We start from the raw sequence: 27,374 nt of genomic DNA, 5'->3' as shown, positions 1-27,374 counted from the left end.
ACCTTTAACGCGGCATTGGAAAACTGTTTTCCCAATTGTGGGGACAAACATAACCCTGTCTGTAGCTACAGGTCTACTAGGCCGGGTTCTTCCTCAAAACACTCAAGTGCGACCCAAAAGAAGTGTGTGGTGGTTTCTTTATCATTTCTGTGATTCATAAGCACGCATCCAAGAAGAAGCTACAAAAATGGTAGACACAGAGCTTCAAGAGCTATTAATGTGACCAACAACAATAGCGATCAGATAGATGTGGTGTGATTGAAATAACAATTCCCAGGTAAGCCAAACCTCCATCAGAACCACATAGTAACGCATACAAAGCTACTCGAGGGAAGATGAGTTGCTTCCGTTTGGCCGTGGGTAACACGTTGTGTTTGTATGTGCGCTCTGTTAAAGACGTGCTGTACGTTGATGTGCTCAGTCGATAGTTGGGGTTTACACTCTACGTGCAGTATCCCACACATGGCACGGAGTTGTATTTGTTTTGGATTCAATTCAAACATTTTGTGGCATTCTAATCGATTTGTATGCATTGAATATGGTTCACAAAATACCCGCCTAGCCACTGACTGTTTCTCCATGATCATTCTTCTGGGCTAAACTAAAGCTTTACAAATGCTCAACTGAAACAATTTGAAATTCATAAACATTCAATATGGCAATCCGTATTGTTGAACAATTCCTCGTTCATAATTGTAAGGAGGATGTACACATTTTAAAATTGTGCTGTTTTCGTGACTGGCCTCAATACAACAATGACTTTGACATATGATGTGTAATTACTCACAATCCCAGGTCCTGTTGTTTTTCTTTTTAAGGCATGTTCGGGGCTCCAGTCTCATTTTGGTAGAGCATACAGCACAGTATTATTAGGTGCTTCAACGTTTTGAGAACATAGTTGATTCTACTTTCTACTTCCAATACATTGCAAACATTGTGTTTTAATATGTATAATGAGTAAATTAAATATTATAATGCAACGTTAAAATCCATAATAAAGTGGCAAATTAAAACCAACAGTCTCCTTCTCTCGCAGATGAAACCGTTTTGTTTCACAAGGCCATTGGGTCAGATTGACCAAACTGCGCTGTGTAACATGTGGCCCCACTATGCAAGCTCCCACAGATGTTTGATTGACTGGCTGTGTTTACCTGGTTTGTTGGACAGTAGAGGGCGACTGTAATGACTATAATTAGTGTGAAAACAACACACTGGGTTGTGGGTTATCATTATTGCAGTCTCTGAAGATGCCACAGTTTGTTATATAAGAGACACACGGCGTGGAAACCTCTTGGGTGGCATCGCCTGTTTCAAACATCCACTCAGTGAGAAGGTTCAAACCACGGCGGTGCGTCCCGTGGATGGTTCTGCTCGGGGAAGATCTTGAAGAACGCAATCTGCTGCTGTTGACTGGTTTGCTTCTGGGTGTGTAGCTTTAGGCTAATTGTGTTCTGCGCTTCAGAGGGTTCCTCTTGAGCAACATTCCCAATGGCAAAAGCTTCTCCTTTTGATCTGCATGGAAGTTGTACCCCTCTGCCCCTCCATCCAGGCCCGACTTTAATAAGAGTGTATCGGAGTCATTTTAGCCAAGTCGGTGTCATTTATTTATGCTTAATAGTGCTGCAGCGTTAAGAGGCTTACGGAACTGTTAACCCCAGCAGCGCCTGTCGCAAAGCAGGCGCTGCCATTTCCCTATTTTTGTGCAGTCCAGAAAGACTCTCTTCCATTCCACACACATTGAAATTCTACGAGCTCCACAGCTTGCCGAAGGGATTACTGGTAAATCCCTGCACACTCCAGATGTTTTTCCAGGCAGCGCGCAGTGAGGAAACATCGCCCAACCCCTGTAAACATCTGTCAGACAAAAGCCTCCGCCACAGCGGAGACAACAAAAGCTTAGTGGGAGTAAAGTAGCTTGACGAGTCAGATTTTCACCCTGTTAGAAGTGTTTGTTCATGAAGGGCTAAGTGGTTTTTTTGCGGGGCGTCCTGTGTGCCTCTTTATGCTAAGCCTCCAAGTGGACGAGCGTACAGTAGAACTGAAATACTTGGCAGTTACACAGATGAGGAGGCAGGATTATTATGTTGCCCATTTTATATTCACTGTACTTCTAAACCCAGGGCTTTCACTGGTGGAGAGAAAAAATAATTTTGAGTTTTTATTAAAAAAACTCTTTAAATTGCATCTTTAAAGAAAATATGTTAAATGAAAAAAAAAATCATCATAGCTTACCTCTATAGTATTCCTCTTCCTGTGTGTGTGTGTTTGACGTAAGTGGCAGTTGCTGCTGGGTTCAAGCCCCAGGCAGGATCTCATATCCCCCTGCCATGTTTGTGTTAATTTGCTGGATGTAAACACAGTGAGGGCGCTGTAACAATGCAGTGCCTGCCTGTGTGTCCCTGCTCTCCAGCCTCCTCAGTGGAAGACAGGAGGGGGAGAGGTAGTGGCTGACCAGTGTCTGGATCACTAAACAATCGCAAACCAGAGAGAGCGAGGTAGAGGGCAGGAGGGAGAAGGAGGGAGAGGGAGGGCGGGAGGGAGAAGGAGCAAGCCCTCAGTGTAGCCACTAGGGACGGGCCTGACAGATGGATGGAGCGTCTGACTGGATGCTTAGCCAACTGGAAAGACAACTTTCACCCACACAGGCTGTATGCTTTTTGCCTCTCGCTTTTTATCTCCATCTCCTGCACACAATCTAAAGGCAACCGGATGTGTGTGTCTGTAACCCTACGATTATACATACTGTATATGTATATGGACCAGTGGTGTAACAGAACGTTGTTGATCCGTTCAAACCCCTCGACTCACGGTTTGAAGTTAATCATCATAGTGTGAAATAACGTTTTACTGACTATTCTGTAAAATATTAATTATATTGTAACATGAGCATATATACATATATTAATCTATAAAAATGTTAAATTGCAAACAACCAACTCTGTGTATATGACAGGAAGAGAGCTGATAAAGTGGCCAACCAACAAGGGTCACGTTGACTTGCATCACGATGCTTCTTCAACCATCGTTTTGGTGGGACATGAAAGTGTTTGGAAACGTTTTGAAAGCGGAGTGGTGTTCACGCAGAGTAAAGGTGTTTGCAGAGCTGCACGGGGATCGTTTACCCCAGTTTCTCCCCAGAGGAGCCCTCCCGTAGCTCGTTAGCCCCAGTTAAGTTCTCAGTGGAATGCCGGATCCCGCCGGCCGTCTGAGGCCTGCTTCTGAGCAGCTCTGGTTTCAGCCTGCTGGTTGACCGGGCACGGGGACGGTTCCCATAGTTGTGCTGCCTGAGCTGCAGGGGCAGACCGTGCTACCCGGGCTCAAAGAGCCCTCTGTTATCCAGTGTGCACGCTCACATGCAATGTAGGGGCACTTCACACAGAGACACACACAAACAGAGGCAGCCTGGCAATGTGAGCTATGGGAATGTCTCAGATTTGTGAAAGGATGGATCACACGCTTGCAGACTGCTGCAAAGCCCAACAATTGCTTTTTGTCTGAATGTAAACTTGTGTAACTGTCTGGCAATACCAGCGTACGCTGGCGTGGTCCAAAGACAGAATCCTAGGCCTTTCTCTGCATCCTCCCTCTGAGTGAGACTTGGCTTAACATCTTTCTAACTTGGCCAGCTCCGCGGAACAGAACTGCATACACCCAAGTGGACACACTCCCACATTCAAATACAAAACGTCTAGATCATTATTTCCCATAAGGACATCGGACTATACACCGTTATGTTCCTCAAAGGGCCAACAGCGTCTCGCTGAGACCAACTAGCTTTCTCTGCAGTCAGCGTAATCCACCTTGGTCCATACCTCAAAGTTTTATTCAGTTTGGGGGGAGTGAGTGAGTGCGAGGCAGAGCGGACCGGGGGAGAGTGTATATCAAAGAGAAGCAGCCATCTGTCAGCACAGGCAGCAAACAGCTGGTGTAGGAGATGCAAGATGGCTGAACAAAGAATGACAAGATGCATGATGACAGGAAACAGATTTCCCACCCTTTTAATCCTCCTACAGGAGAAGACTCTGACCATGCTGTGATGTCTCGCCGTGTCCAGATGCTGGCTTCCTTCTCCTCCTCACTCCTCTCGTCTCCTCTCCTGCTCGTTCCCCTTATTTCTCCTCTCCGCTCTCGTCCTCCAGCACAGTGACTACATACTACTGTTCTTCATGCGCTGGTTTTCGCTAGTTTTCCCCGACTTGTCTCTTAAAGATTGTTCAGTCTGCTACCTCGCTGCCTGATTTGTTCATTTGCATTTCTGCAGTGCGCAATGGTAAGATGGAATCTCTCCCATGTAGGCACACATACAGAATTAAACTAGCTCTACTGAAATTGTTATGTAATAATTAATACATGATACACTTTAATTATGCTAATTGTAATTGCACGTACTGAGTGTAGAAGGTTTTTTAAGAACATAGGGTTTTTGTGGGACCTAAATATTACATTCTTTGAATTATTTAGCTTTACTAATTGACCTACTGCAGCTTAAGTAGATACACATCTCTGCTCATTTGCTTAGATAAACGAAGCGGGGTGAGTCGTGTTAAGTACATTTTTAGGGAACGAGCACACGCCACGTGTTAATTAGTGTTACACCAGGTCTTCTTCCCTACCCAAACCCCTCCTTAACTCTAACAAACGAATGCAGTCCATTTTTAAATAGGACAGGGAGGCACACAAGCTGCATCATTAGGCCCATTTTCCGCCAGCTTGGAGCTGTTGAAATGACTGTAATGGAGGGAGAGCGAGGACTGGGATTCGTCTACTCTTTCTATCCACCGCGTAGCCTGTGTTTTGTGACATCAGCCACTGTAATGGCCCTAATTGTCTAATCACTCTAATATGTGGCTGCTGCTCTTGGACTTGGCAAGGCCAAAGTGAGCTAATAAACAGTAATTACTGTCACTTGAAATCAGCACATAGAAGTGTGGGAGGGGTGGGGTGTTTTTGTGCTTGACAGACAGGGGAAGCATGGTGGCGGTGAAAGGTCAGCCTGTGGTTGCACACGAGTGATGGAATGACAGAGCGGAGGGGAGAGCGCTCATCTCCCGCTCCTGTCCCTTCGGTCGTTTGGACTGACAAGCTGTCAGCTTGGCCAGCTCGTACTCTGGAACAAAGAATAGACAAGGCAGAGCTTTCTACATCCCCAACCATCTGCCTCCATCTCTCTGCCTCCTCCTTGTTGTCGCCTGTACACCGGTTAGAAATCCAGTTTGACATAAAGGCTGAGGCTGGTAAAAGTGGCGAGAAAGTAAGTGCAAATGTCAGTACTCTATAGTCAGTGAGACGTGGGGGGCGCCGGCCGATGCCAGGAGGGTCGATGTAAGGAGACACGGTGTCGGTTTCGGCCATTAATAAGGTCCACAGGAGCGAGAAAATGATCTGAATCCGACCCTGGAATCCTTTTACCTTCAGTAAACAGCAAAAAAGGAATAGTTGCAAAAGTATGTAAGACACTCCAAAACAAGTTCTCACAATGCCTCACAAAACATGATTAGTCAGAAAATAACTACATTTGGTTTTTCTGTAATTAATAATTTGTCATTATTCAGGCACAAACATACGATAGTTGCTGGAACCGTTGACGCTAAACTCGATGACCTTTTACATTAATAAACTAAAAGTTTGTGAGAACAGATAAGATTTCACTCATTTACATAACAGGTAAATAAAGATTGCAATTAAACTACCAACACCATTCACCGTAGATCTCTATGGGAGCTGATTCAGAAAAACGTGCACATTGTGAAACAATTGCATTTTTAAATGTGTGGTTAACGGTGTGAATTTAAACGATAGAGGTTGTTATGTTTAGGAATACATGATGGTTTCTGTTCAAATAATGAAAAACTATTTGTGCGAGTAGGATAGGTGACAGAGGTTAAGTTACATGTTACATACGTTTGGGATGTTTACATTGTTCACTGAGGTATTAATCAAGTGAGAAGTCATTTTCTCATAGACTTCTATTGAAGCAGACTTATTTTTGCTACTTACAGGTTGTTGCCGAACGCTGCGCATAAATAAGGAGGAAGACAGTTGGCCCAGTTCAAACTTTCGATTACAGTTTGAAATACCGCCAGTCTTACAATGCCGAAGCAGAACTCGCTCAATAAAAAGTCTGTTTGCGCCCTGCGAGATAACCGTGTTTGTGTCTGCGTCTCCGCAGTTGATGTTTTATGCACCATCTCCAGGCTATGAAGCCCTCATTTCACAGCCTCCCAGAGACCAGTTAACCCCTCATTTCCTCCCTGGAGCATTCAGTAAGGACCACAGCAGTTGTGTGTGTGTGTGTGTGTGTGTGTGTGTGTGTGTGTACGTGTGAATCCTCTGTGTATCTTCTGTGGAGCAGACTTCTTCCACAGCAGTCGGCTGCTCTGATAGCCTCCATTCATTATTCAGCTCCGTTCCAGCTGCACCACACCCCCAAGCAGCACAGAAATAAAACAAGGTTAGGAATTGGCACGAAATGTGTCTCAGCGGATCAAGCGGTGGGGGAGACAGGGTGGAGGTTTAGGAGACGGGGGAGGCATGGGCCTTTATCTGTGCGCCATCTTTTATTAATTGCCCTTGTGCTCAGACTGTGAGTTTCTCAGTGATCATTAATGCATGTGCGGAATAACGTATTTACATGTTCTTATGCATTATGCATGGGCAGGGAGGGGGCTACAGTGTTGTGGAGGACCCTCTGCCCACAGGTCCTGTGTTTTTTTTTTCTCTTGCTCTGTGTGGAAGTGTGTGTGTGTGATCTGATTTGCATTCAAATGCTGTGAAATCCACTTACCAAGGCGCCTCTGCTGCTGCAGGAAAGCAACGGAGCATCGGACAACAGACAACATTCCCCGTGCAGTCACACCAACTTCTTGACCGAGGTCGCACCGTCTACAAGAAGCTGGAAGCAGAGATGTTGGCTGAAGGAGCACGGGGTTTTAGGCAGAGGGAAAAGTACGGTTTTCTCGTATTATTAATCCTCTCGCTCGCGATGCCGGCATTGTCTCGTGTGTTCGTTCCTGTGACGAGTCAGTGAAAAGACAACCAGAGACTGTGTCAAAACACAGGCCTCTTCTCATGCCAGTAGGGGAGGTGATTGATCAAGTCAAAGCACAGCCCGCAGTCCGGCTCCTTGATTGATTGACCACCAACCCGGACTCCGACTGCAGCTCAACATGTCGACTCTCTTCTGTTTTGTTCCCTTATTGGATCATTCCTCCTCTCGCCTCGATTATCACGTCCAAACTCAGCAGATAGTCCTGATATCGATCAGCAGCTGGCCACGGCCGCTCTCGTTTAACCCTCATTATTTTCCGTGCTGATTGCCGCATGTTGTAATTTGCGCGTTGTAATTGTATCAGATAACTGCTGGTGTGGTTGGTCATTGTACTGCCTGCTGCCTTGCACCAGAACCGACCCTGCTGGGTAATTGGAATTGATTTAGTACCAATTTAATTAATCACACTGTTAATTCTGTAGTACTTACTGCAGACTCACACTGTTACAGTGTGTGTGTGTGTGTGTGTGTGTGTGTGTGCGTGTAAACAAAGCCATCTCATTCATTTTGATAACCGTTTATCAGGCCGGAAATATGAGTGCACTAACTGGAGCCCATCAGTGTGAACGTGTGAATGTTGTGCAAATGTCTTGGTGATGGATCAGCCTAACTACGGAACAGGGATTGAAACCTCCTCTTTAGGCCATAATGAAGCGCAGTAGACTCCTCGGGTGGAACTCAAACAAGGTGTTTTTGTGTCTGTGTGAGCTGCTTCATTTGTCTCCGCTTTGTGTAACGTGATTTTCCCGGTGCCTCCTTCAGAAGCCGCCGAGGCGTGCACACAGCAGCGCCGCCGCCGGTGTTCTCTTCAGGTTTATTCATACTGAGGAGCGTTGGAGTGCGTTGCTGTGTGTGCGCATCCCTTCTCCCTCCTTCACGGCTTCGGAGAAAACAAAGGCGCCCTTGCTCTTTTGCAGGCCCTGATTGCAGTCATTAGGATGCACGGGCGCTCCCGGTGTGACGGGGGCCGCTCCTCGAGGGGATTGGGCTCGCAAAGCGCCGCCGCTCGCCTGTTTTTAATAACAATCATCTAAAATCGCTGCAATTAGCCCGCAGCTACAAGGAGATGGAGAGCAGAAAGATGTAGCGAGGGAAGAGGGGGTGACTAGCTCAGATTCAGTCAACCAATGTCGGCTCCTCTTTCACATGGGAAATTCAACAGGGCCTTTGTGTTCATCAATTATTGGCTTTGAAAGTTAAAAAGATCCATTGTGTATTTTATATGGGGAATCTTTAAACTGACTCACAGTCCTGCCCGGGGCTACGAGCACAGTTACCTCTGCCTAGTCTGCAGTAAGAGGAGAGCTTGAAGCGAGAGCTGGATCCCTTCCAGCAGGTAGGTGTTGTCCTCAGGGATACACAGCAAGACACCGTGTTTGGGTAAATTTATATATATAGTGAGCTCTTCAGGTCTGCCTACAGGATGTGGAGTATTTAACATTTAATTTGGTGTGAGTTTGGGCTCGGAGATGTCCTTGATGCACCATGTCTTTGCCAGAAGCCGAGCTGGAAGCACCATGTGGCCGTGGTTAATCTACTGTGTGCATCTTAAAAAAAACATTTCAGAGGAACATCCAGGACAAAAGACAGGGATCATCCGTGACAATAGACAATGACGCCACAAGTGACAGGAGACACACACTGCTTAAATACACAAGGGAGGTGCAGGTGATTGGACAAAGCTGGAAACAATCAGACAATCACAGGGGATGACAGGACCAGGCAGGAAGTGAAGTTACCCGCGGACACAAGTGGCAGAAAACTACAAAATAAGACAGGAAGGGAAGCACACCGTGACAGATGATGACGTTTGTTTGGAGTGATGTCTGAATGGTGGAGGGTCAGAGTGTAATACACATATTATTCTTTAAAGCAGCATTGACTCATCAAAGACTATATACACCCTTGTCATCTAAAACTTCTACGACGTGTCATTTTCGATGTCCCCCTCCTCCCCGTGATGTGTTGTCGTGCAGCACCACCCGCAGGTCATCGGCGGGGCGACAGGCTGGCGCGTTGCAGCCCATCGGCGGGGAGAGAGGGAGAGAGACACAAGGCGGGTGCCTCTGGTTGCCTGCTGAAAGTCCACGCTCAAAAGAAAGCAGAAGAAAGTCTGTCAGGAACGGGGAGGGAAGTGCCCGCGTCGTCGCTCCTTCTTGTGGGACGGGGAGAGAAAGTGCAGCGCGCACCAGAGAGCCCGACGCTCGCTCTCCGGTTCACTCTTTGTTCAGGCGCTGCTGAATTATTAACCTACGTGTTTAAAAGACCACTCGGGGGAATTTTGACATTAGCTCTTCGGAGCCCGCACTCGAGTCTTTCCGGCCTACAAAAGCTCGGCGTCCTTTCATGAAGTGCAGTGTGTACAGATGATTTTAAATGAAGCGTTATCAAGAGAGAAGTGTGCTTTTAAATGCCGGTTTCAGCCTTGTTCTTTGGCTCACAGTGTGCCCTCCTCTGAGGATCTGGGAAGAAAAAGCATTTTTCACCCAAACCCCCAAACGCTTCCCAATACTTTTAAGATTGTACCCAGCTTCACAAGTTGTCTCTGCCACGCTGCTCTCCTTTGTCTTTCAGAAGGGAAAGCAGCCTTGTGTAGTTCTCGTATGGATTCACTGAGCCTCTCCATAATTTATAATACGAGTAATCTTTACACGGTTTGAAACTGATGCTGCAGAGAGACGCTCGCTTTGTTACCATGCAACTGTTGTTCGACACAAGCTAAGGACTGGCTTTTGTTCGGTTGAAGTTGTAGTTTCTCGCTTAAAGCTTTTTTTGGAAAGCGATGTCTGCAGGAGTTGAAACACAGAGGAGTCATTTCTTGTGCGTCACGGCCTTGACAGAGTTCGTGATCGGGTGATCTCTCACTCTGAGACATTTCACAAGGTTGTGTTCCTGGTCATGGCTGTATGTTTTGTCTTTTGTCGGCGGGTAATCGTAAAAACTCATCCGAGAAAGCTTTGGATTATCTTCCGAGGTTCAGGAGGTGAGGGTGCAGTGGAGCAGGTCAGAAAAACATTGACCCAAACTAAATTCCACTCTGTTATCTGTGAAACACTGAAGCACTCGAACACTTTCCAAACAGCAGGCAACTTTGCTCTGAAACCCTTTTGTATCTTATCCGTGGGTATGCTGGACACGGCCTTCTGATTAACCCACCTTCCCTTTTTTAATTGCTAATTAGCTATAATTATGTGAGAGCTGCCTATTTTATTTATTCATTTATTTGACAGAATAATTGATAGTGGCAAAGGGGGTTTCGTGTGCTGCAGCCAACAGAAGACTACCTGCATTGACGAGTGTATGAGTTCCTGGCTTGTTTATGTAGTTCAAAGCCATTTGACACAAGCGCTGTAGCCCTGGAAAGCCGCAGAAATGCAAAGTATAATTCCCAAATGACTGCCCACCAGCATTTCTTTGATCACCTCAGTGGATTATTGTGCCACTTATTTAAAGTCTTCATCTCACACTGGCCTAATTGAGATGATTACACCAGATTTGTTCCAGAAAGTGCCTGATGTTTCGAGTGATAAACCTCAGGCTGAAAACCCAATTTTCCCCAGCAAACTCAGAAAGCCACAGGCAGACAGCCACTCCTGCAGCGCCTGCCTTTTTAAAATGGTGTTTTATTCTTCCTTTTTTTTGTTGTGTGTATGTTTCCACCAAAATTTCCACAGTGAGGTTTATAGAAATACTTTCCAGTGATTCCCCGAGGTGGGGGTTGCAAATAAAGCTATACCCCCTCTGTCTCCTTCTTTTTTGCGGCGGCGGCACGACCAGGGCTGAGCACAAAAGGGAGACAAATGGTTCGGTATCAGTCGTGATTTCCTGAATAGCCCAGTGGGAGCGCGGGAAGTCGCGGTGCGTACTGCCGATCGGTGTTGCCCTGAAACAGCAGCCACGCTGTGAGGGAGATGGCTTTTCTCTGCAACAGTGCCACTCTAAGCCACGGGTCTGCAAATGAAACGGGGGGGGGGGGGGTCCAGGCTTTACAGATTCCAGGCCACTGTCACCTCGCTGGGCATGTCTGCTGCTGTTTGTGAATTCATCTGGCCTCACGCCGTGCCAACAGAGATTTCTAAATATATGCGGCTCGTGTGATGTAGATGTGTAAACCCTGTGTAGCGTCATATGGACACAGTGTTTGCTCTGGCTTCTCTGTGGTCCTGTTGGGTGGGATCTGTCAGCATCATCTTGCATTGTTTTCCACATGAGCTTTATTGAGTTCCCAATTACAAACCCGGCCCTCTAGCCTCGCTCTCAGCGCTGCTGCTGAATTGACTTTGCTTTTTCTGCGAGGGAACGCTGATGTGTATTCAGGTCCTGCGGGCCTGCTCGGTAGGCAGACAGTGAGGCGGACTGACTCCTTCTCTCAGGCCCTGCTCCTGCAAGACCCTGCTTAACAGGCATCCGGCTTACACGCTTATTACCTGGGAGGGGAGAGCGGGCTTAGCTCTCCGCTCTCGTTGTGTCAGGCACTGAGGTGAAGGTGGACCGCTGTAGCCTATTAGCCCGGGCCGGATTGGCTCTTCCTCACTCCGTCACGAACGTTCAAGGAGAAATGTTGCTTTGGAATGTAGTGTAACGCGTAGAAATGAGCCGCGCTCTGCACACTAACGCGGTTTTCCCAGAGCTCGGCTGGCGGTCTGAGCAACAGAGGAAGGGGCACAGCGAAGGCACTTGCAGTAGGTGGAGCTCTTGCGTTGGATTTTGATGTTGGAGCTTGACTCACCTGCTCGTGAAGGACACAACAGTCGCCTTTCGGGGTGTGTATGTGTGTGCGCACACTTGCACCTCTTGAAATGGCGTTTTTGAAAATGCAAAGATAGCATATAACGAGATTTACAAGCCCTCTGTATGCACACACACACACACACACACACACACACACACACACACACACGAGTGAGAGGAACACATAAAGCACATTGTCAGCGTTGAGCTAATCAACGGCTTTTGATGGGCTGTGCAGCACTGCCAACTGTTTGTGTTTACATTAGACCTATTAAAAATGATAATGGGGCCCTGATGTTTTCAGCTGGTAGCAGTTAATGCGTGCGAGTGCACGGGAGTGAATTTGCTGGCTGCAACCGCAAGCTACCTTTCCAGTGCGCTGGAAAAAACGTGACCGTCTGCCCCATAATTCCACGCTGCTCCGCCTGTTTTTTCCTCCCCCTCCCGCACTCCCTCCTCCTCCCCCTCCTTCCTCTATCTCTCTTCCCCTTGCTCCATCTCCTCCCCGCAATCTACCGCAGGCCGTCCATCTCTCCGGCCTGTCAGCGTGCTTTTTCATTTGGCGTGTTGCTACAGGGGGCTCGACGCTGGCAGATTACAACTCGGCATCCAGTCATTTTCGATTTATCAGAGCCCCCCTCTCCCCCCACACCTCCCTCTGCCAGCCACACTCACTACCCTCGCCAACTCCCAACACACCTCCGCCCTCCCCTGTTCTCTCCCACCTTCCATATCTTCCTCTTTCGATCAGTGCAGAAAATGTGGCTCGCAAGCCCAGAGACAAAAAAAAAAACCCCGATGAAATATTGTGGCTGTGGAAGCGTTTAAGTTGGCTAGAGCTGTATTATTACTTAGGCCTCTGTCACTGGTGATGACCCAGGAGAGTGTAGAATATCGATCGCATGTCACTCAAGGCATTCAGCAGATTGCATTGACAAAGCTTGTCGGGCCCTTAATAGCAGGGTTAGCAGCCTTGGCCGGGACCCAGGAGAAAACTCTAACTGTGCCCTATTTCATGGTAGCTTTTAACCATTCCCTGGGTTCACACAGTGGATTGATAACAGCGGGGAAGTCATTTTACTCTCATAATTGCCTTCCTGTGGTTGACATTTGTGGCCCTCAGTGCCTGTAAAAGTGCCTTTCCAAGAACAGGAAAGCGAGGTCTGGCATTGTCTGACCACTTTTTGTGACAGAAAATAGCTTCACGCAAACAAAGATGTGGAACACTTAACAAAAACATTGCCAGGGAAAAAAGAGAAAAAAAATCAAAAGGACTGCACAAGTGTGATTTATGAGTTGAAGGAAGTCCATTACTCGCTAGAGGAAGCCCAGACCAAAACACAAACAGAGTAAGGGCATGGCTTGCAAAGAGGGTCATGGAGTAATTATTTTCCCCTGCCGAGATCGCTGATAGCTGCTGAAAACACCACTTGTCAGAGGAGTAGAAAAGCAACAAGATTACGATCCCAATGCAATTCTCAACATAAATAAGAGCAATAAACCACCTGAATAGTCTCTCTTTACGCTGAGCCAGGTGGAACTGGGCTGAAGGTAGAGGTTCCACCGTGTGTTGTAATGCCCTGACACGCATGTGGGGAAGCTATTTGTACCAGCAGCGTGGTCCCAGTTGGACGCTGTCAGGTCTGGAGTGGCAGGGAGTTCTGGCCCCCTTCATTTCCATAGAAGAGCTGTGACATTGGATAAAGAGAACACTGTTTATTTTCTACGGGTGTACCGAGACGATAAAAAGTTCCATCTTGTGTATAAACCACCATTCATTGAACTACTACTACAAGTGTGCGCCGTAAATGATGCTGCTGCTGCACGGAGGCTTTTCAAGTAGCTCAAACTTTCCAAAATTATTGCAAATTTTCAAGTGTCGTTTCTGACATTTATTTTATCGTCTTTCTTTCCTGCAATGATAATGTTATGATTATGCCATCCAAGTACATGTGTCTCATTACTGTGCTGGCAATGGTGAGGCTTAGTACAAAGGGTGAGCAAACTAAACGCTTTTAATAGGGCAGTGTTCTGCAAAGCCACATTTATAAATGGGTTATTGGATGCATTAATATGATGTTTAAAGATTAGAGGTTTTGTGTGGAATCCACTTAGTAGTTCACTCCAAACCTACCTTTCTATTACATTCTCTCTAGAGGTCAACCAATAATAATCAGTTGGCTAACCGAATTGCAATGGCTACAAGCCGACACTGGCAACACGCGTATAGCCTCATCACATCCTCTGATTACCACACGCATCACACATCCAAGAACTTTCTAACTGGCTAATAATTATAGTAACAGATTGTATGTTTTCTGAAAATTAGATTGGAATACTTTCTATTTAACAATAAGGTACCGGAGGCTGTACTTTACTGTCCAATAATGTAACAGTTCGGGGGTGTTGTTAGTCCTGACACGCAGCGGAGGCCCGCCAACCTACGAGCAGACCTACGAACGATCGCCACCGAGCTAAAAGCTGAAATGTCAACTAACGGTCGTGCAAAATCTAACCTGTTACTTTGAGTGCGCTTTGATATAGAACGCTCGGGTCAATGTGAACAGCAACTGTACTTTATCGCTCGATAATGCAGCCCTGTGACTCCCTCTCAACCCGTCAGAACGCCGGATGTCATCTACCCGTATTATAAAATATGGTACACTGTTCAGATCTTTTGCTTGTGCTCGACTGATATTAAAGACCTTTCCAACAGCACACAAAGGAAGCCCGAACACAGTGTGCCGTTTGCGAGATCCGCAGCCTGTCAGCAGCCCATTAGGGGCCGCTGCACTTTTATGGCGGCAGTCGGATGAAAGGGAGCGGAGTACACCATCAATGTGGTTCCACTAAAATGTTAATGGACAATGTTCTAGTCATCATAATGGCGATATGAGCCATCTTGCATCAAATGCCTACAGTATGTTGTTGAAGTTCATGTGAGCTACTTCCTGTCTCTGAAGTCCTGATTATTTCAATTATAATCATGTTGTTTGGCTGTATTTCTGTTGCCTTTGGCCTTTTGCTGTTTCCCATTACCGGTCTGTTCCAGCAGCCGGAGCAGATGTTTTCTAGCATACCCGTCACAAAGCAGGCAAACTCAAGCTGCTGTCAGTGCGATGGAAGCGTGGCACTGCCTTGTTTTATGACTGCATAATGACAGAATTTCAGGAAGGTGGCTAAATGAGGAGGCTTACAACCAGAATTGGTGATAACAGCGCCGGGCCCAAGGCGGACACCCTGCGTCGGCCAAATGGGAAATGTACATCCTGCCATCATATTTTATGAGCCCTTCTAATTCTTTGAATATCTGTGCAGAAGGTTCCAGATGCATAGAACTGTCGTTGTTTGTTTTCACTAACGTGCAAGCACAGTGCTTTTTGTCTCTTCTCAGTCAGTGTGAGCGATTACACTGTAGTGTTCTTATCTGCAGGTCAGCTTGCCAGACGAGCAGTATTCTCTCCAAGTCTTTCTGTGCAAAAGCGGGAATGTTTTGAGCGGGCAGTGAACCTGAACAGCAATCCATCCCGTGGCACATTTTCTCACCATAATCTGTTTTTAAATGCAGAGGTCCTATATTATCCAGAAACCGTGGTGTTTTTGCACCGTACTCCACCCATCCGGTCCCATTTAGTTTTGGCTGGTTGACATAAACCGTATCGCTTCCAATGTGCCAAATTGCCTCCACACAGCCGATGGCTGAGCTGACCGCCAGAAGCTAAAAGCACGAGTGACCCTGTGGGTTGTGGCGGCGGCGTCGTCGGCTGTGGCCCCAGTCTGACTGCAGTGCCAAGAAATGGCCATTAACTAGTCCACTACATCTTTACATAGAAAATGCTTCTCTGCTATATTAATGCTCTGAATGTGGTATAAAGAATACTGTAATCGTATGAGTCTTCGCTGCAGATTGAACCGTTGATCTCAGAGGGCTTGAAGTCATGTATGTTGATATTCACAGGTGTTGTAATTGATATGAGTGAGTGTTGTTATCTTTTCCAAAACGACAAAAATGATTGGTAGCTCATGTAACCGTCCATACATTAGTCGCGTAGTGCAGCCTGTGTCTAATTTTCTGCCATTATTAATGCACTGTATGTAAAATGCATTAACAGTGGTTGTTCCAGAATGGATGTAAATACATTCAATGATATGTTTATGTAGTGGCCTTTTTCTCTGGTTTGGAGGGAATGTCTTTAATTAATCCCAATAAGCCCAATTATGTGTTTTCTAGCTGCTTTTGTACCAGGAGATGATGCACGACTCAGTGTTTAGCGTAATGACACAGCTTTGACCTATTCAGGTTAAATAACCACAGTGGGGCCACATTGGTTCTACTCGTGTTTATATCATCTCTCTCCCTCTGACAGACTCTGCCGGTGCATTTTCCCTTTTTCTGCGGCCACGCGTGTCACACAGAGCCCTCTATAGATATTTCTGTAACATTAAAAAGCCCTCTTTCCCCAGACTCGAAGCGTTTGTCTATCATATTACCTCCACACATGAGCCGCACACAAGGCTTGACCCAGTGTTAAGTGTCTGCGCTTAATTTCATTGCCTCCATCTACTGGAAGGCCTGCCAATATACTGGCAGTGAATTCCTGGAGGGAAATAAATGGCAATAAAAAAGAGAAATGAGAGCCCCAGCAAGCCGGTAGGAGAGGGCTCTTTCTCTGCTGTTATTGAGGCTGCCCAGCTCCGGGAGCTGTGCTTTGGCACACACGGCTGTGGCTTTAACTGGATGGTCCCTAGAATGCCAGCATTGAAGCTCGGCAACACAGATTGAAGGGCTGGGGAATCATGTAATTAAATGCACGCAAATCTCTTTGATGAGTTGTTCTGTGGTGATGAGGTCCCAACCAGGCAGGGGGGAGGGGGGATCTTTTTGACCCGGTCCCGAGCCCCAGCACTCTCGTCTGTTTGTTTCCCAATGCATTGTGGGAAGTAGCCTAGTAATAGCATCCTCTCTGACAGCTTTTTGCCCGCTCTACAGGGGAACTGTTAGAGCTCAGGAAATTGGACGTGCGTAAAGTGGGCAGGAAGGTTATTTTACAGCCACGCGGGGCTACTATAACAAGATGTTCAGATATGATCTGAGAGAGTAGAGGTCTCCCACTGCTCATTCTCCCCACCCCCACACACGTTCTCCACCTGCTCAGTTCATTATTAAATCTGGGAATTGTCCCCATAACTCAATCCACCAGACTACAGCATTATATGACCATTTGTGAGGAGGGAGAAGGGTGATTGCGACGCAGAGCAGAGGATGGATGTTAAAAGCATATTGATTTGTCTGTAATGTCGTCATAGATCAGAGATTTATGGCAATATATAAATGCAGCCACGAGCTGCAGTAGCCTCCAGCTTGCGGTGGAGGAAATGGAGTCCTTAGGGTGACTGATGAGATCTAGACGGTGCTCTCAGCCACGTTTACTCCCCTCGTCCCCTATCGAGCCTTCATTTCCCTCTCCTCCTCCTGTCGGGATGCTCTCACCCTGCGGCTGCGGTGACTAGCCCTTAGTGGCTCCGTATCTTCGCCTTGGCTCCACATTCCAGCACAGAAGCTAGGAAAGCCTCCTGCTATGGGCGAGATCGGTCCGAGTGGGTGCATTCGCCCTCACTGATCTCTCCCCGGCTAAGAAAATGATGTCTGACAAGGTCGCCAGAGATCACTGCCGCTCAATGACGGCAGGGATTGAAAGTAAGTAGAGCTTCTCTCTGGTTACCCACAGTCAAACAGTATGGCTTTGGAATATATATATGCAAAGCAAATGTAATATGTCCCTTTAGTGACAGTGATGAAAGATCACTCAATGACTATGCTTCAAATACAGAGATAAAACCCACAAAGGGCGGTAAACGGTAAACAAATCTGGGGCAACTGAGGCCACGGGCTGATGCACAGTGACAGGCTGTGAGCGAGGGTGGCAGAGGGCGCTACGGGCGCCAGGCGGGGCTCCTGTCCGTGGCGGTTAAAGAAGCTGGGCGTCAGAGCCGGGCCACACAGGTGGGCCCCCGTCAGAGAGAGGACGTAAGGCCCACGTCGCCCTCGCAGGCCTGGACGAACCGTCTCTTATGTCTTATTTACATAAGGGGGGTTAAACCAGCTGCTGCTGTCGGCCCGCCCAAGGTGCTTTCACCCGATGGGCTCACTGAGGCCGATGGGATGTAGGGACTGGTATGGACATGATTAGAGGTGTCTGATGTTTAGCGTCTCCTAGGGCACCTGTATAAAGTCTACATAAATTCTGCAAGTTGTTCATTTTAACTGCTTAGTCGTGAAGCTGCAGCACACTTTAATAGCCCCGCTATACAGACCTCTGAAGGTAGCATAAAGGAGATATTCAAAGTGTAGTCGGTTGAAACCAAGGGGATTTGACAGTGCTGCAGGAAATAGACTATTTATTATCAGCAACGCAGCCTTGGTAGTGGATTATCTATAAAACTCATCGTCATCCTTTAGTGGCAAGCAGCCATAAAACTTCCCAAATGAGGGACTTGTTAATTTACTTGTTAAAGCAAATAAAAAATTTATAAGCGCTTTTAGGTAAATGAGATCCTCTTTCATTGCTGCCCTGGTGGGATTCTCTCTACCAGATCCTGAGAGGAAAGGTTAGCTTTTCCGAAAGCCGCAGAAGAACAATAAAAGCCGTTAAATTGTTCCAGGTTTTATTACCGCCGAGCTCCGCAGCTGCTGTTGTGCGTAACTAAGGGGAACCAGGAGCTGATAGCTATCCCTCCGAGGCCAGCACAGAAAACTGAGCCCAGTTCTCTCCCTGTCCTATTTTTTTCTTTTTGAAGGATGGGGGTGGGGTTGCCGGGGCAGGCCGGTTGTGTATGGCTCTGTTTAAAGAGGCCTTTGTGGTTAGAAATGTTAGCAGGCCTACTTTTGTGCTTGATTGCATCGAGTCTGTAGTGCTGCCCTTGAGAATAGGTCAATACACTTGTAAAATTCCACTATGGCAACGGTGAGCACTTTTCAGTTAGTGGGAAAATAATTGACTCCACATGTTGAAGACAATGTTGTAATAGCTGTTCCAGTGCAGTTCTCAGTGCTAAATGAGATGTTTCATAATTTCCCTGCACTCATCATGGTGGATATGCTGTAGCGTGTGCTGCGTACCCTGCATGCTATTACCTTCCTGCTGCCTCGGACAACAGTGCCCAAATCAAAACACTCCATATTGATTCAGTCTTTTTGAGCGGCATATTTATTTGTAATATAAACGCAGGCCTTGCTCGCGTTGGTAGACAAAGGTATTTGTGACAGCAGCATATTCAGCAGCACCTTTGCTCTTTCTGTCCCCAGGTGCAATTTGTTTATGTCAGCAGACCCCCAATAGACATGAAAAGCCTCACCACTATTCCTCTTGCATCCTAGGACTAGAAATACCGCAGTGTGGGGAGTGTTTGGTGAATGTACATTTGAAGCGTTGGCCAGTCAAGCAATTGCAATATACTGGCATATTATTGGAAATCCATAGTAGACCTTTGAAGAGGAAGTCATCGACAGCTCATTTGTTTCTATATTATCTATGAGGATAGGGTGGGCTATCATTCCCATCAGCATGGTTTTTTGAGACAACACAATTGCTTTGATGAACTACGTTCGACTGTTGTTGACAACAATGGTCTGTTGTATTTGCACCCTTTTTGCAAGTCAACATGTTACTGCTATGTTTGAAATACTAATATCACTGGGAACAACAATGACGTGCAGATCTTAGGAGAACAATCTTCCACCAGTGTTAAGGGGAAAAATTGGCTAGCAAAGTATATAAGAATAACCTAACTAATATGATTTAGGGGGATATTGTTAATAATGCTACATTTAGGAACATATTAACACCCAGAATGTCTTATTGTGTTAACTGGTTCCTTCACCCACCCCATATGCAGGAGATTTCAATGAAGTGAATTGAGCTCTGTCTAAAATGAGCTCCTGAACGGGGCGGTGGAATTGGTACAGTTTGGTGGATTGTGTCATGCAACGGCTTCTTCCTCGTTTTGCACCACCGCTGTAAGATCGACAAGAAGGTGCGCACCCATGCGTATGAGGGCCAGCCTCCACCTGCTAGTGACCGTGAAAGAAAACGCCCAGAGAACATAATAAACCAAGTGCCGGTGCTACTCTTACATTCAATAGAGGTTTGAGTGTTAAAATGTATTGTTGAAAGATATTGTTGTTGTTAAAGCGCTCCCCAGTGGCCTACCAGGAGAGCAAACGCTATATGGACGCACGCCCTGAGGCTGCCAATATCGACCACCACCACATTTGTAATGAACTACTATAAACTGTGATTACTCGCTTTGGAACAACATCATCCGCTTCGTTTTATAATGCCAAATCGTACTTCTGCAGTCACTTAGGTGAAAATAACACAACGCTAGTGCAATCATAAACTCCCCACGGACAATGCACCACTTAATGAAACAATTTTCCCCTCGGTAGAAACAAATGGTTTGGAAACGTTCAGTTGTCACCATTGGAATAAGCAAATGGAGTATGGCAGCAAGTTTGAATAGTTGCTAATAACATAAGCGTTTATGTAAAGGATTCAAAAGAAATGATTTTCATACTTGCGGGTTTAACTGTTTCATGCTGAGGTTCGGCTGCTCCTCCAAAGCCTCACGCTGACTGCTAATTGAAAACAGTTGTTGATTCTCTACTTCAGTAAATTCAAACTGGTAAGAGGAAAAAAACAAAAACTTTATCCCTTAACACAGAACAGATTGCAGACCTCACTATGTGCAAATGAATGGCAGACGCACTTACTAGTAGTTTAAATGTTTCATTAGCCTCTAATGTCTCGCTGGGTCTTTAATTGTTGTGAAATTAGCCTCTGGAATATTAAAACCATCCGTCTGTCATCTTCCTTCAGGGCCACTTCTTACTCTTGCTGCACAGATACAGTAAGGTCGTTAAATAAATGCATCCGTATGCCTCAACTTGCATCTTAATTAATGTGTTTATGCTATTGCATCAGTAAGACTCATCCATCTGTGTTAGATCTACGCTGAATGCAATGGAGTGCGCTGGGTTTAGTTACCGGTTTGAAAGGCTGTAAAAATGACCTGCGTGCAGTTACAAGAAGGAGTGATCAGCGCAGCATTGTGGGAGCAGAGGTCACAGAGAAAGAAAACAAATCTTTGTAGTTTAAATGTGTATTATACGTGTAGAGGAAGCGTTAAAGGGCTCATTGTTTATCCCTAAAATCTATTGATGTTGCTGTTCAAACAACTTGTTTCTCACCAAAGCTACATTTTACCCAATTACCTGTTATGTGAGCATATCATGGTTCCGTTCAGTACCAGTCAAAGGTTATCATCTTGCTCAGGGACACTTTGACATGGCACATGGAGCAGCCAGGGTTCGAACCACCAGCCTTGCGGTTCCCGGCGCGCCTTCTCTGCTCCGAGCACCACCATCACTCATATAACCACGGCCCAAAAATCTATATTTTGACTGAACAGATCCCAAAGGCGTCATTAAATAACCAAGCAAACCTTTATTCTCCTGGTGTCACTTTAAACACAGATTTGTTGTTTACAAAGTAACGTTATGAGACATATTTGACTGAATAATGAAAACTTAATGAAAAGTTTAGATTACACTGCGGTGGTTAATGTAACTAATTAACCTGCGGTTCATGTGTGCGCCGAATAGCTATGGGGGCTCTGCACGAATCTCTGTCATCAACCACCAGCATTTCCTCCTTTTGTTTTAGAAAGCTATTAATCACCGCATAAAACAAAATGAATCCATCATGTGAACCTCAGAAAGGGGAGAGCTGATGAAGAAAGAAAAAAAACCCACACACATAATTCTCTGAAGTAATTTAAGGGGGCTCGAGGGAAAATTAAAGGGAACAAGCTGAGGGATACGTTTTCAAACGGCTGTGTAATCAGGTCCCGAGCTATGTAATAGCCCTGAAAGATGAGCCGCTCTTTATTGGAATGTCTTTATTAGACATGTTCTGCAGACATCACACATGGATTTAAATTTGTGCAAGATTTCTGATTTCATGGGGGTACTTTCCCACTGATAAGCCAGGATATGGCAATGTGATTATGTGCTCTCACCGCTGCGGCGTCGGAGTGATAGCACATTGATTAATAAAAGACAAATCTCTACATCTCTCCCACACGTTCCCGATTATATTTTTCATAAGCCGAAAAGCACCGAGTTGGTTTCGGGCTGTGAACATCTGATGCAAGAGTCAGCAGCGGCCTTCAGGAAGGTGTGTGTGTGTGTGTGTGTGTGTGTGTGTGTGCACATTCATAAATGCATGATTAGGCTGCCCTGTGTTGTCGGCAGGGACACATGCAGGTTTATATATTATAGGTCAACATGTTTTGATGAAGAAGCCACAGACTGGGACCTGAACAGCGTCCCTTGCCCTCTCTAAGGGTCAACTCACAGGCCGGGCAGGATGAGATATTATTGCCTCTTTTCTCTCTCAAAACATGTAAACTCCCCTCAGACAAACTGGCATTTACCAGAAAAAGAGATAAATGTGCCCCTGGTGTTTGTGGGAATAAAATGTGTTGGTGGTAATTAGTACTATCACAGCGCAGGGCATCGGTGTGTAGGCGTCTGTGCCACATATACACACACGCTGACGCACACACAGAGGAGTGCACACGCGGCCCGTCAGGCATTCGCCGCGCGCAAACTCTCTTATCACGTTCGGCACTCTGGCGAATGCACCCGCCTTCCCCCCATCACGCTATTCTCCCAAGGAACGGGGTTCCTTTCACACGGCTAATGGCTACAGAAAAGGGAACATTTTCATTTTAATTACCCGCTGAACTCGGGGGTTCTTTTGGTATTCCCACACCTTGTGCCCTTTCATCGCACTAAATGATGGCTGATACCTGAAAAGAGAATTCTGAAGGAGAGATAATAAAAAAATATAAAATATACTGTCCCTTTGCCTTCAGAGCAGGACAGGTAGGGGAAAGGAGAGTCCAAGTCCTTTGTGTGTTGCAGTGCCACGCTCTGCTTCTCCCATTAGTTGGCGGCAGCAGCCGCTGACTGCACTATCCCATAAAGCATATTTTTATGCGCTTTGAAATGAAACCTGCGGCGTTTGTCTGGTCTGCAAGGAGCAGCATGGGAGCTTCAGAGGACATCAATCGCAGACTTGGACGGCGAGGACGGCCCCCACCTCCTTCCACTCCGCTCCGCTCTCCCCGGAGTCTTTTATTGTTCTTCAGATTTTTGAAGGGCCTCAGATGCTCGCGGATTGGCACGTCCTCCCTTTATTCTCGTCATTTCGCTGCATCTCGAACAGGCCGTCTAGAGGGTGACACCTCCTGCTGCCTCGGCATGCGGCGTCTGCTTGGAGAGGATAGCGGCTCCATTTGAAGCTTCTGGAGGGGTCTTTGTGCCTGTTCCCTATTTCGTGGGCTGAGGGAAGTCTCATACTGCGAGATCAGATGGCGTCTATCATTGGCAGGCGGAGTGATGACTGCTGAATAGGCTCAGAGATGTGACAGATTTACAGAGACAGCACCGCCGCTCCTGCCAGCTCCCACATATTCATGAGGCGATTTCTGTGGGACGCCTTCCCATAGCCAGCGCTATCCGTGTAGAGCTCTAAAGTGCGGTGTTAACAGTTTTGCTTCATGTCGTTAACCCTTGGCCTGTGTGTTTGCCGTGTTTGCAGCTGAAGCCGGGGAAGAACAACTGTAAAGGCAGCGACAGCGAGAGTGTGAGCGGAGAGTCCAAGCCTTCCGTCAGGAGCAGCTCCAGAGACAGACTGACAGATGTGAGTACATGACCATCGGATCACTGCTTCACTCTGCTCATAGTCATCACATCATTTCAAACTCCCAAATCATAAAACATTCAACAGCCGTTGAAATATATTCAAAAGACAAATATTTACTGACCGTTAAAGTCCACATAGCATGTCGGCAGTACTTTTCTTGCAGACAGAAGTTATCCATTATATCTCATCACCTGCATGCCCGTGCACTTGTCCTTGATTCACAGCTTTACAGAGGTATAAACGTGTAGAATACACAGTAGTAGATAGAAAAGAGAGTTCTGGCAGCCTCCACAACATTAAGTTGAATGGACTGAAGTTGTTGTAGGTTGAAAGTAACAAAGAATTTGATAGAACTGACTGATTATGATGACAACCAAGTAAATTCTGGATATGAATGATATATAATGGTTGGAATTATTCCACAGTAGAATTTCCACAAGTTGGCACTTGAAATAAATTGCTTGTGTCACAACCTGGGCCATGACAGGGAACTGCATCATGTGGGCCGTCAGATACTTCTATTCATCTTGTCACAGTAAAAACATTCAGAACTTAAGAAAATACATATGGTATTCTTAGTCAGTTCTTTCTGCATTAAGATAGATTTTAGTCCGGTTCCATCATTCAAGCGTCATTATATGATTGCCTTTGCTACGTCACAGAAAAAAGGTAAGTTATGAATTTGATATAATTGATTTGGCCAGGATTTAATCTGCTGTTTATTTTGCTGAAGTCCTAAGTGCATTTTTGGAGTACTTGAAGTGAAGAGCACTATTTACGTCCTGCACGCACACACACACAGACACATACACACACACACACACACACACACACACACACACACACACACACACACACACACACACACACAAGACGCTGCCCTCTCTCGTCCTCGTTGCTTTTAGGGGGAGCTGAAGGCTAGCATTAACTGACAGAAGAAAGAGCGGCTATATGTCGCCGCGCCCTGTGAAATATTCCGAGACGTTGAAGCGAGCGGGCTGGAAAGGAACCTCTCCGCCACACACCCAGCCCCGCTGATATGTGTGGAGAATCCACTGTGAGATATCTGGCCATAATTAAAGCTGTCAGCTGAGTCTTTGAGAAAGACATGGCCCAACGACTGAAGCGAAACGGATTCCGCGTGTAGCTTTAGGATGCTTGACTAGGCATGAAATGAAGTAAGTAATTTGATGTTGACAACAGAAATTGAAATGATTCTTGCTGATTCTTGTCTAACTGCACTGTGACTGCGCAGCACTACACCAAGACAAAGACAGCTTTGACACATCGTTTCACTGTGACAGTCGCACAGATTCGTGAACAGAGTCATGATCTCAACTTAGGTGCAGTGTCAAAGCATCATGGAATACAGTATAGCTCTGTATGATGCTTGTTGCATATTAAGGAAATTATATTCATTGTCTTATGGCAGTTATCACAAATTCCTTCGATGCCTTGAACACTAAATATCCTATTTTATTCTAATACAAGTTTTAGAGGCAATGTTAAATATGCAAAATCATAAAAGCCTGCCAACTTTGCCTCCTTGGTCAACCATGTCCTTACATTTAGATTACATCGCCTTGATGTTTTGCACTTGGACTTATTACACACTAATGAAACATCTTTAAACAATTACATTGGGTTATGTTTAGTAACTCTCACAAAGACTGTTCATTCATCCTATTTTGGTCTGAATCTTGTGTTGAATCAGTTCCTGAAATGAACATAATTTGCAGCACTGGCCGATGTGTTTACTACGTATTGAAACATTGTCCTGGATTCCAAACCGTCTCCGTAAGTTGTTTTGAGGATTTCAGGTTTCCTCAGACAGAAAGCTTCCCCGCTCGTGCATTGTTCTCGGGGAGCATCTGTTGCCCTCTCTATAGTCTCAGACACTCCCAACACTAGAGAATAGAAGGAACTCTGCTTCTCCGGCATCGTCTGGTCAACCCCCCACAGGAGACTCCGCATGTCTTCAGAGGAGCTGCTGAAAGCTGGGCTGCATGAAGACAGACTTTTAGACCCCACGTCACCTCAGATGGTCACACTACGTGGGGCTTCATCTCCGGTCCCTGCAGAATTCTGAACAAGTCCCTTCAGCTGTGCTGTAAAAAAGCACTTCACACATTGCCTGAGGTGCAAGTCGTAGCTTTTGTAGCAAAGCTCTGAAAGGAGGAGGAACAAGAAAAAGGAGTATGGAAAAAGAAGACAAAACTTCTTTTGCTCATGCATGGAGATTTTGGTTATGTTTTATTTTTGTAGTTAAATAATACAGGTTCTGTACTTACATATGAAGGTAGATATGTAAGGTGACCAACGGGAGGCTGTAGCCATAGCTCTGCTATGGCGGTCGGTAGTCAATGCTCCGCCCTCTGAGCAATAACGAAGATAAACATCGAAATCACTCGTTAGTGGCAAGGAGCAGTGTGAGACAGGAGCTAGCTTTGACCCGGGCTGTTCATTAGACCCAACAGTTTGCTAATAGTATTTGCTGTAGCACTCCCCTCCCCTCACAGAGCGCCCGCGCTCCCAGGAAGCAGATGAACTCAGTTTGCCGACCTGGCACTGGCTGGCAGGGAGACGGAGGCCAGGGGAGGTCAGGCCTGGCAGCCTCCTCTCTCCCGCCCGCCTTCCCTCCTCACTCCTTCCTGCCAGCTCATTAAGGCCTACAAATGGCACATCAGCTCGGCTGCGTTTGCCTCAACCCCAAACCCCAGCTAAATTGGCAGGCTTAGCCGCATTTGCTCTGAAGCGGTTGGTTTTGTTTGAAGCCGTCCACATCCCCCCCACCGCACCCTGCCCCAGTCAGTCTGGGTGGCAGGCATTCAAGCAGGCGGCAGTACTGAGCAGAGGGAGTCTGCTGGATCAGGCTGGGCAGGGAGCTTGGGATGAATCACTCCCGTTTAGTCTCTGCGGCAAGGGGTGAAATGCCATCATTACCCGGCTGCCTATCAAATAAATTGGCAATTACGGGCCCCGGATTGCGAGTAAACAGCATGTTACTCCTTTTTTTTCCACCCTAGGGTCTTGATGAGAGGCGGGTGCATTAGAGGGAAGCTCTGGAGTGTTGGGTCAGAGCCCGCCAGTCAATGTTGGCCAGCCTGATGAGAGGCACAAGAGGCAGGCTATAATGAAGGTAACCCAGTTATTTCAGTGGCCATTTTTATTGTCAGCCATAGCTTCCTGTTGAGTACGTCGAATTGAAACACATGCGATGCGCCTAAGGCTTTTGGACAACATCTTTTTAATGGTATATCATGTGGATTACTTCCTATAACAAAGAGTAATGACTTGTGTGAAGGCTTAGCAAGACTGGTTGCAACGCTAATATTAAAACTCTATTGGTGTTTTGGACAGTTTGGATTGGTTTACCCCGACTGAAAAGAAAAAGTGAAAGTTGTGGGTTCCTGTAATCCACACTGGTGTGTCCTGGCTCCTCTCGCACTGGAAGGTTTCCTTGAAGGGAGGTCTTGGAAAGTTGTTTTGTAATGAAACATCTGGAAGTGATATCTTTAAAAGTCAAGCGCATCGTCTTCATGTGCTTTTGAAGCGGTTTCACCCCAAACGCAGCCAAAGTCTCTCTTATGACTAGTGAAACGCAACACCGTTATTACTGACTTTCTGCTGAAAACATGACGAGCTATTCACAATCCTGCGTTTATGTGGTGAACTCATTTAAAATAGATAAGTTACAGCTTTTGGCAACAGATTGATGGCATAAAGTATTTTTTGTTGCTCCAAAGAAAAGATATATACTTTTGATTGAATTTGCTTAATCGTACCAGGGAAGCGCATCATATTTTGTCCTTGACCTGCGA

General features: G+C 46.2%; 1 protein-coding gene across 8 annotated transcripts in view; it reads left to right on the top strand.

The window, feature by feature from the left end:
* auts2a (activator of transcription and developmental regulator AUTS2 a) overlaps positions 1-27,374 on the top strand; it is a 316,878-nt gene that overhangs the window by 151,956 nt on the left and 137,548 nt on the right. For all 8 annotated transcript variants that reach the window (XM_078106530.1, XM_078106532.1, XM_078106535.1 and 5 more), the window contains one exon: positions 23,449-23,550. In XM_078106530.1, coding sequence (XP_077962656.1) covers positions 23,449-23,550 — 102 coding nt within the window. The remainder of the gene's footprint in view (positions 1-23,448; positions 23,551-27,374) is intronic.

This window comes from Gasterosteus aculeatus, chromosome 7, assembly GCF_964276395.1.
Source record: "Gasterosteus aculeatus chromosome 7, fGasAcu3.hap1.1, whole genome shotgun sequence".
Lineage (NCBI taxonomy): Eukaryota > Metazoa > Chordata > Actinopteri > Perciformes > Gasterosteidae > Gasterosteus > Gasterosteus aculeatus.
This window is presented reverse-complemented; position numbering and strand designations above follow the sequence as displayed.